This window comes from Vigna unguiculata, chromosome 4 (genome assembly GCF_004118075.2).
Source record: "Vigna unguiculata cultivar IT97K-499-35 chromosome 4, ASM411807v1, whole genome shotgun sequence".
Lineage (NCBI taxonomy): Eukaryota > Viridiplantae > Streptophyta > Magnoliopsida > Fabales > Fabaceae > Vigna > Vigna unguiculata.
This window is the reverse complement of record NC_040282.1, coordinates 10,409,127-10,420,026: the sequence shown is the minus strand read 5'-3', so window position 1 is coordinate 10,420,026 and position 10,900 is coordinate 10,409,127. Positions and strand designations below refer to the sequence as shown.

The window sequence follows — 10,900 nt, the reverse complement described above, 5'->3', positions numbered from 1 at the left end:
CATCAATGCTTAAACGTAACACATTCAAGCCACAATCTATAATGTTATTGCCTGGCGTAGCCTAAGCACCACCAGGCAAAACCTGCACAGACCGCCAGGCAAAACCTGTATAGACTGCCTGGCGGAACACCTTTACCGCCAAGCACCAGGTCAATTCAGACCTTCTGTTGGAGGTCTTCCACCTACCGGATCATACCTTGCTGCCAAGCGCCACACGGTGCAGGGACTCCTCACATTGATCGTATCTTACCGCCAAGTTATACCAAAGCTTCCCCTGACTGTTTTGCACCCCAAAATTGGTTCTAATTTAACCAAATCCTCATTCCAATCCAAGACATACTGATTCTTTCATTATTGCCTAACCTCATGGTTCTATGTACATTTCATGTGATTCCCTCTTGTATAGGTATAAGTATCAACCTTTTCATCCACTTGATATAAGTACATTTCTGCATTTTTAGACTCCACTAACTCATTGTTGTATAACATACCCAAACAAAATTATCCACCCTAATTTGGTGCCTACTATTTCCCATATTATTATGTATCATCTCGTATTGAGTCACCTTCCAATCCTTATATCACTACCTCTCCAAGAGCCTAGAATGCACAAATCAATTAAATAAATTCTCAATACACTTTTACCACCTCTTCCTCTAATCACATCCTTCATGTTATAATTCAGCTAAAACCTCAATAATTCATAAATGATACTCTACATCTTTTACACCTCATCTCTTACCATTTAAATCATGAATGCATATCAATACTTCAAACTAGTTTACCTCTAATGAACACATTATCTTAGTTCTCCTATTCTCTCAACTACAATGGATTCCAATACTCTATTCCTTTCCAATTTCCATGTCCTATTTTTGGTTCCAATCCACTCACCACATCTTCCTTCGCGACCAGCCCATTCCAGACACAGAATTTGCCTTTGTACTCGTCATCGCCTGGCGGCAAGCTAGGTGCCGCCAAACGGTACATCAGAACCTAGGTAAACCTCAAGGTTGTTGTACCTACGCTATACCAAGATGTCCAGAACTCGATCCAACGCCAATTGCAATAAAACACGATAATTCACACATGATTTACCATCCCGACATTCTATGATATTATTCTCTCTAACTCGCACATACATTAGGCCATGATAATTCAAGTTCGAGTTCTTCCCTTCCAAAACACCACCTCTATCCATGATTAATCGTAAAAATGTTCTCATAACACCATCAGACCCCCAATTCTAAAATTTTTATACTATTAACACATAGCATCATTCACAAGATCACATTCAGAAGTCGCAATGATCCTTGCGCAAATGCAAGCCAAGAAAAACACGAAAAGTGTCACGCCGCCTAGCGGGTATTCATCGTCGTCAGGCGGTTCATGCCAGAACCAAGAACATAGTCAAAAATCTGATTAGTCTCCTGGCGGATTGGGCTTTACCGCTAGGCGGTTTCTGGGCAGAAACTCAAAACTTCGAAAAACAACACGAATACACAGAATTTTTATTCAGTAATCTTAGGCAAGTTCAATACAACTTATGTGAATTCAAAACATATACAAACAACTCCCCTTACCTGGAATCCTTGCTCAAATTCGAATTTGGAGGGATGTCCTTCAACCAAAACTCTCCTAACCTTTGCTCCTTCTTCAAAAATGGCTTCCACTCCCAATTCTGTCTACAAACAGTGCCAATCTACTATAACTCCTCTGCCCAATGACTCACACGAAATTACAGATCTCTCCTCTCCTCTAACTCCCTTCTCTCTTTGTGTTAATACACCCTTAATCACCCTTTACTCCCCTAAAACGATGGTTATTGAGTGAGTATTAACTGAATGTTATCAGCCCCCTAAACTGCACCTCTTGATAGCTAGGGTTTCCTCTGCCTTTTCATCTCCATGCCAAAGAAAATATTGGCAAAACAAAAGTTAATTTTGTTCTTAGCAAGGTTTGAACACACAACCATTCAATTGCAAAGCCAATGCATAACCAATTCAACCAATCATGTTTCGTGATAATTCCTATAATTGTAGGATTACATTATCACTAACCACATTCCAAGATATCATTAAAATAATGCACAAATTAAAATATAAACAATTGGCATATAGAGGACTCGAACTCAAGTCCTCTCACACAATAAAATACTCTTAACCATTTAAGCTAGTACTTTTCCACGTTAAAACACTTCGCATTAAATGCCTTAAAGGCTTCTATTACCCGCATTTATTAAATAATTATTTAATTAATTATTTAAATTTCTCGGGCCTTACATTCTCACTACAAGAATGTTTGCTTTTAGCGTCCGAAAAATGGCGTCAGATGGTGTTTGGACACATAAAGCATCGGCTTAACCCACGCAACATTGACTCTAATAATAAAAATTATTTAAAAACAAAAATATCAATTCCTGACCACTTTAATAAAATGGAAAATATTATTAATTATACATATTGTTGGTATAGCCGACGCATAAATTTTCTCAGGAGCGAAAACATGGTCGTCCAGTGAATCTAGATGAGTTGTTTCTTGTCACTCATAAGAAGAAGGACGGTGCTTGGGTAGATACACGTGCACGTTAAGTATATGAGGTTGTCAATTGTTGCTTTAATTTTGTTTGTAATATACAATTTTAACACTTTTAAAATATTATGAATGGTAGGAGACATATCATCAGCGTGTACAAGACATGGAGACAGATAGTTCTGCAGGAACTACAAAGAAAAATAAAGATACAATGCTGGAAAGATGTTGCTAGAGGGAAAAGTAGAGGCAGAGTTTATGGCACTGGGGATTTGGTTGCGAACATTCATCATGGTGTGTCATCCCTCACTCAACCTTCTACTTTAGCCTGCACAATTCATCCAAGACCAGGACAATCGGTTGAGATAGAGAGGCTTCTAGAAGAAGTAAAACAAGCCAATATGAGAGTTGATGAAACTGATAAAAAATATGCTCTCGTTCAAGAAGAATTGAGTTTGATGAAGCAATAATTAGTCATGTTGTTGGAGAAACAAGCTATAGACACTTCAACAAGCACCAGTTGCATGCATCCGCATTATGAGGAAGACTTGGATGATTAGCCTGTTCCTTGTCTTTGTTTTTTTTCAAATTACATATACATTTTCTAAAAATTTACTTTCTTAATTATATTATAGGATACTAATAAAGTGGCTTTAGACATCACTACAAAAAAAATAGATATTACCGACGGTCGAGATCCGTCGATACCAACATATATCCGTCGGTAATCTACTTTTTCCGACGGATAACCGACGAGCCAAAATCCGTCGGTAAAAGGGTCGTAGTATCCGTCGGTAATTACCGACCGCGTATCCGTCGGTAATTATCGACCGCGGTATCCGTCGGTAATTACCGACCGTTGTATCCGTCGGTAATTACCGACCGCACAATCCGTCGGTAAGTACCGTCCGCAGGATCCGTCGGAAATTACGGACGGCAATATCCGTCGGTATTTACATGCATTCGACGCAGCATTTTCCGACGGATTGTCGACGGAATAATCCGTCGGTAATTTGAAAACAGTTTTCCAGTGCAGTTTGTATTCGCACTGTCCACAAAATTTATCAAACCTGCAATCTCACAAATACAATCAGACCTGCCCATCTTATAGTTATCCATAGCCAATCCAGACAGGTATCTTATACATACATCACACGCATAAATATTTTTAGAGTCTGCATATAAAAGTCAAATAAAGATAAACATCTTTCAATCACAATCTCATAGGTTATATATGTTTAACTAATGTAAAAGCAGACATAAATAACAAACTCAGTATAGAAAAATGTCCTAATAATCTACATAATCATCTGAATGATTTTCTTCTGTAGGGTCTTCTTGTTGCTCAATCTGTGGCTGGACTGGAGTGGGCTGGACTGGTGTGGGTTGGACTGGTGTGGGTTGGACTGGAGTGGGTTGTTGCTGGGGCGGTGTTGGGTTGGACTGCTGTTGTTGAAGACGGGTCTGGGCATCAGGAGGTAGAAAGGCCATGACTAGATTTTGGAAGTTTTGAAACTGCCTTGTCAAATTTTCATAAGCTTGATCACGTTCTTCTAGTCGTTGCGTGAGTCGGTTCACGGCCTCCTCAGCATTGCTGGAAGAAGATGCTTGTTGTTTGTGGATACCTCTTCCAGCAGTGTAACCTTTGCCAAGTTCTCCAGTGCCATAAAGTCTTCCTTTATTTTTTCCGCCGACAACATCAACCCAACACTGTGTCCTAATGACGTCTTCCTCATCATTATGCTCTGACGCCTCAGCACAGGACCCTTGCTCAGATCTAACCTGTGAGAGTCTAGTTGAAAATTCTTCCTGTTAAAGAAAACAATGACAAATTAGTTAAATAAGGTACAACATATAAGTTTAAAGGAAATAATAAATAGTAAAAGGATTTCCTTACATGTGTTCTTCGAGACCTTTCATCAACAAACTGGCCAGATCCCTTGCGAAGATGAGTTTGGTAAAATACCTCATCAATATATGCCTCTCGCCCCAACTCTTTTTCCTTTAACAAAATAAATTGTTATATGTATACATCGATTTTAAAAGAAGTAAATTATATCATAATATGAAAATAAAAAAGATTAAGGTTTATACCATACGAAGGGCATGCTCATGAGTGGTAATGGAACCACCTGTGTGTAGGGTGCCACCCTTTTCTGAAGCTCTATTCCTCTGGGCTGTAATTTGCTTGTTGCGATAAGAAGGAGAATTCCAATGTTCTAGCAATCGATTCCAGATATGGTCCCCAATCCAATAAGGGCGCTCTCCTGCAATCCGGGCATCTCTAAACATCTCAGATAGCCTATGAGATGCTTTAGAGTGGAAATTTTTTTTAATTTGACCTTCGTGCTCAGGTCTCCACTGAACCGATCTCTGTAACAATAAATCAAGTACATATGATGTTGACAACACAATATGCATGGTATTTAAAGTCTAATAGCAGTGACCATCTACTTTTCCTTTGAAATACATACATAAATATAGAATGAAAATAAGTTTCATGACGTTTTACCTTAAATCGTTGCCAAAAAGGTTCTTTCTCTTCTGGAGGTATGGCTCCCCATGATGGCCAAGGCGAAAGGAACTGTTGCTTAATAGATCTTGTGATTGCCTGAGAAGCAACTCTAGAAGGAACAAACCTAAATATAAATGCATAAAAGTCATCAAAAAGAAGGCAAGGCAAATAACAAGTCATGGCATACAAATTAGTATTTAAGATCTAAATAGATATTACCCCCGATTAAAAGGCTCAATCATCGGTCGCTCATGGAGAGGAGGGTCAACATCATCAGCAGCTGAATCAGGAGCATCTGCTGTAGGAGCAACATCAGGAGAGGGATTAGAGGATGAGGAAGGTCTAGAAGAAGTGTGAACCACAACAGGGGAGGGTCCTTGATGGGAAGGTTGTGGTGTGGAGGTAGGTGGTGCAGGAGCCACAGTAGGGTTTGGTGTGAAGGTAGCTGGTGCGGGAACCACAGTAGGGTGTGCTGTGAAGGTAGGTGGTGCGGGAACCACAGTAGGGTGTGGTGTGGAGGTAGGTGGTGTGAGTACCATGGTGGGATCTAGTGTGGGTACCACAATAGGGTGTGGTGACGGAATGGATGTAGATGGTGTGGTAACCCCGCAAGGTGTGGTGTGGGTACCCTAGCAAGTGATGGTGCCTGAATGGGCGCACTCTGTGGTATTTGGCCAGGAACCCTTATGATATACCGTGCTGGCTGTCTTCTTGGCTTTGTCTTCTTCCCTTTATCGGAACTAGATGGACGTCTAGGTGACATTGCAGCAGTCAAACTATATAAAACAACAAAATTGAACATCAAATATTAACAAGATAGTTATTTTACAGTTTAAAATGACAAGTGTAGTTCACATTACCAACCACAAAATAATACTTTTATAAGTGAAATATTTAAAGTTTGCCAAAACATAGTTAATGAATCTTTTACATAAATTTAACAATTACAACAACCACAACAACATATCACAACAACTAAATAATTCAATCATCATCGTCATCCTCCTCATCATCATTTTTGCCATGATCGTCATACTCGTCGTCGTCGTCATCATCATCATCATCATCATCATAATCTTCTTCTTCTTCTTCTTCTTGGTCGTCTTCATCTTCTTCATCTTCTTCTTCTTCTTCTTCTTCTCCATCTTCTTCTTGTATTTCTCCTTCCAATTCTTCAGGAGCACCATCAAAGTCATGCAATGTAGATACACTTTCAACATCGATTATTTCATGGGCATGTGACATTTCATCAACTTGATATGGAATATCCTCTTCCACCTCATTTGACTCAATGCGACCCCTAGGCTTAGTTTGTATCGCAACACACCAACCACTTTTGTCGATGCTCCGAAATGCTGGATATGGGACATAGTAAACTTGTCTAACATTATTAGCTAGAATGAATGGATCAAAAGGTCGGTATCTTTTACTCATTTCAAGTTCAACAATATTATACCTAGGATTCACCCTTGTACCATCTCTAGAAGGATCAAACCATTCACAATAAAAAACAACTACTTTCTTTGGAGAAGTACAACTGTTGTACTCTAGCTCAAATATTTTATGAATTATTCCATAAAAATCATCATAACCTCCCTCTGTAATGCCCTTCACGTACACACCACAGTTAATTGTCTTCTTTCCTTTGGACCATTCATTAGTGTGAAACTTATACCCATTAACAAAGTATGTGTGCCATTCTTTTACGCATCTCATGGGCCAATTTGCCAAATCTCTTAAATCTTGATTTTTGAGACTTAATGGCGCATTATAAACCTACAAATATGCAACAATAAATTGTTACATGAATTTGGATAACAACAATTTGTTTAAGAAATAGGAGCATACATACTTGATGTTTGAACCAGTAAGGAAACTCTGAGTATATTCGAGCAGAAGCAGTTCCCTCATGTACTTGATTAGCCACAACGAATGAGCTATTACATAAGAATACAATTAATAATAAGTATATAAACTTCCTGATTAAGGTGCTGAGATTGAGATTAGAACATACTCAAGGTACGATTTAACTTCAGCGCAATTGATTAACACATGGACATGAGCAGAGTTGAATTCAGCATCAGTTAACCAATAAGTCAGCTCCTTGCCTGCGTGACGACCAACTTGTCGAAACACTGATAATGTTGAGTCACATGTTTCATTTTGCCAGTGTGTTTCATTCCTAACATTGCTAGGCGACAAGATGAAGTTCTTGAAATAATGAGAACAAAAATATGTTGTTTCACGATGCAAGTAGGCTGCACAAATTGATCCTTCCACTTTGGCTTTGTTTTTTACAGAACGTTTTGATTCCCCCATAAATCTATAAAAAGAAATGAATAGATTGTGATTTGAAACGAGAATAAAAGTCTAAAACATACAAAGATATAGTAATCATGGTTTATCACCTTTCAAATGGATACATCCACCTATATTGCACTGGCCCACCAAGCCATGCTTCATATGGCAAATGAACAGGGAGATGCTCCATTGAATCAAAGAACCCGGGAGGGAATATTCTTTCCAATTTGCAAAGAATAATTGGAATATTTTCCTCTAACATTTTCAGTGAATGCTCCTTTAGTGTCGTTGAGCATAAGTCTTTGAAAAAATGACTAATTTCTATTAGAGGATTTAACACGTGCATTGGCAATGAGCTGAACGCAACAGGGAGTAATGTCTCCATGAAGACATGACAATCATGACTTTTCATACCGTGAATACTACCCTTTTCGATATTAGCACATCTTGCCAAGTTTGAAGAATAGCCATCTGGCATTCTTAGTTCCTTGATCCAACGACAAACTATTTTAGATTCATCTTTTGTGAAGGTGTAATTTGCTTTTGGTTTGAGCAACCGCCCGTTAGATTGTGGCTTCAACTGCAAGTCTTTTCGGCCACAATATAAAGATAAATCTTTTCTTGCCTTGTCATTATCTTTAGTCTTGCCACTAACATTCATCACGGTGTTGAAGATGTTGTCAAAGAAATTTTTTTCTATATGCATGACATCGAGATTATGTCTTAGCAAGTTATCTTTCCAGTATGGAAGATCCCAAAATATGCTTCTTTTGGTCCAATTATGCCACTCTCCATACCCATCTATCCTTGTCACACCAGTTTCAGTCACTTTTGGATAATCTTTGACCCTTCTCCAAACTTGTGATGGGGTTAACCTAGGAGGTGGCCTATCCGTTTCAACTTCCCCTTTGCGAAATGCCTTTTTGTTTCTCCTAAATGGATGGTCAATGGCCAAGAACCTCCGATGGCAGTCAAACCAACAACTTTTCCGACCATAATTCAATGTGAATGTCTTAGTGTGCTCCATGCAATGTGGACAAGCTAATTTACCATGTGTGCTCCAACCAGATAACATTCCATATGCAGGGAAGTCATTAATTGTCCACATCAAAGCCGCCCTCATAAGGAAATTTTGCTTCCTTGAAACATCATACGTCCAAATACCATTCCACAACTTATTCAAATCATCAATCAAAGGCTCCAAATAAACATCTATGGATGCCTTTGGATTACATGGACCTGGTATTAGACATGTTAAAAACATGAAAGGCTTTGTCATACACATCTCAGGTGGAAGATTGTATGGAGTAACAATCACAGGCCAACAAGAATATGGTGAAGACGATGCCTGGATGTATGGATTAAATCCATCCGAACATAGACCAAGTCGAACGTTACGAGGATCACTGGCGAAGGATTCATGTTTTCGATCGAAGTGCTTCCAGGCTTCACCGTCAGATGGATGACGTAGCACTCCTTGAGTTTTGTTCTCATAATGCCATGTCATGTGTTGTGCTGTTTCCATTGAAGCAAACATTCTTTGTAATCTTGGAATTATAGACAAGTAGAACATAGACTTCAATGGAATTGGTTTTTTTTGCCTTCTTCCTGCATGGATTGTGTGATATCGAGCTTGTCCACAAAATTTGCATTCAAGTAATGATGCATCATTTTTGCCATTATCGTTGTCATAAAAAAGCATACACCCATTAACACAACAATCAATCTTCTTAGACTCTAATCCCAACTTTGAAACTAATCTCTTGGCTTCATAATAATTCTTTGGTAAAGAATTATTTGGTGGTGTTAGATCTAAATAGATTTTTGCCATATTGTCTAATGCTTGGTTAGGAATGTTCCAATTAGATTTGCATGCCAAAAGTCTAACGCATACTGATAGTTTCGACTCTGTTACCCCTTCAAATACAGGTTGATTTGCCTCTGCCAATAAATTGTAAAACCTCTGAGTGGCTTCGTTTGGAGACTCTTCTAAACGGCTATTGTCTTGTTCTTCAAATGAAGGATGTCGATTAAGAGCATCATTCACCATTTCTTGCATATACATAAATTGATCCATCTCAGAGGTGTGTGCAACAGTACTTGAACTATGAAGGCAATTTTCTTGTGCAGTCAAATCAACAGAGGGCATTTCTTCACCATGAAATGTCCAAATCTTGTAATTTGGCATGAATCCTTTTTGGTATAAATGAACTTTAACACCTCGTCTTTCAAAATTTTAGTGCATTGGCACTTTAAGCATGGACATCTAATCCCTCCATCAAGAGCATAATATTTATATTGTCGAGCCGTCCAAATAAAGTCCTCAACTCCTATGATAAAATCTTCCTTTAAACCTCTTCTTCCAGGATAACAACGGTCATACATCCAACCACGGTGGATGGGAACTTCGGCCATGTCCTGGGACAAGCCAAAGGAGAAAATGTTATGTTACACTATGCTAGTGCAACAAAGTACAATTATCAAACATGAGACTTAAGTAATAAACCTATTACTACTTAAGCCCATGCATGTAGAAGGCAAAGATAGAGGGTGCACGAATAATTTCTTCATTCTAGCACACCTCTAGTTAACTTGATTTCAATTTTTGCACCAATTTTATAGTATTATTTTAGTCCAATAGCAATTCACATATACAATTGGATGAGAAATTCGGCCATGTCCTAGGACAAACCAAAGGACGAAAATGTTATGTTACACTGGATAAGTGCAACAAAGGACAATTATCAAACATTAGACTTAAGTAATAAACCTATTACTACTTAAGCCCATGAATGTAGAAGGCATATGAAAGGTAGTATACTTGATTTCAAGGTAGCAATTGAATAAAGCAATTAGTATTTGCTATAATCATACTTCAATCATATATATTCAAACAACAACAAAAAATTTACAATGAAAGCTACATACCAAAAACACCAGACAAGGGTTGAGGAACTACAAAAGAAGATAGTCAATGTACCTGCAAAAGAAGAAGCCATTTAGAAATTGACTAAACTTTGACTTTTTTATTTGAACCTTAAACGCAAGTGTAAACTGATGGAGAATGTTTAGGATGCTTCAATACACGTATTATAATTAACAAAAGAAAGGTGGAGAAAAGATCACAACTCAGAATTAACAAGGTAATTCGAGTTTGCCTAGTCAAAACTCAAAAAATGAACTAGAAAATGGCCAAAATGAGCTAAGGCTACCAAATTAGCAAAGGAATTGTTAAGCAATGATGCAAACACAATCTAATTTGTATAAGAATGATGAAAACTTAGGCCAAAGTGAGGAATAAGATGGCACACGAAAATTCATATGTGGAGGCTAACTTTATGCATAACTAGTCTACCACTCAAACTTAGTTAATGTTTTTCTCATTGAATTAGAGTGACTAACTTTGTGCTTAGTTTGATGCAGAAACAGTGATCCCATGGCAGAAAATGCAGCTGAAACAGTGGCCTAAATAAACACTAAATTGGATTAAAAGTTGCTAAGTTGACCAAGAGTTGACTTTTTGCATTTTTGCTCTAATATGCTAACTATGAA

At 38.2% G+C, this 10,900-nt stretch overlaps 2 protein-coding genes across 2 annotated transcripts; both read right to left on the bottom strand.

Annotated features, from left to right (window-relative positions):
- Positions 1-3,822: 3,822 nt before the first annotated feature.
- LOC114180476 lies at positions 3,823-5,586 on the bottom strand. Its single transcript, XM_028066792.1, has 5 exons — positions 5,267-5,586; positions 5,045-5,171; positions 4,627-4,905; positions 4,430-4,534; positions 3,823-4,341 (listed from the first exon to the last, which is right to left on the bottom strand). Exons 1-5 carry the CDS (start codon positions 5,584-5,586, stop codon positions 3,823-3,825), a joined length of 1,350 nt encoding a protein of 449 aa, XP_027922593.1.
- An 8-nt stretch (positions 5,587-5,594) lies between these two features.
- On the bottom strand, positions 5,595-9,536 carry LOC114180475. Its single transcript, XM_028066791.1, has 5 exons — positions 7,456-9,536; positions 7,071-7,370; positions 6,900-6,984; positions 6,291-6,823; positions 5,595-5,823 (listed from the first exon to the last, which is right to left on the bottom strand). Exons 1-5 carry the CDS (start codon positions 9,534-9,536, stop codon positions 5,595-5,597), a joined length of 3,228 nt encoding a protein of 1,075 aa, XP_027922592.1.
- Between the last annotated feature and the right edge of the window lie 1,364 nt (positions 9,537-10,900).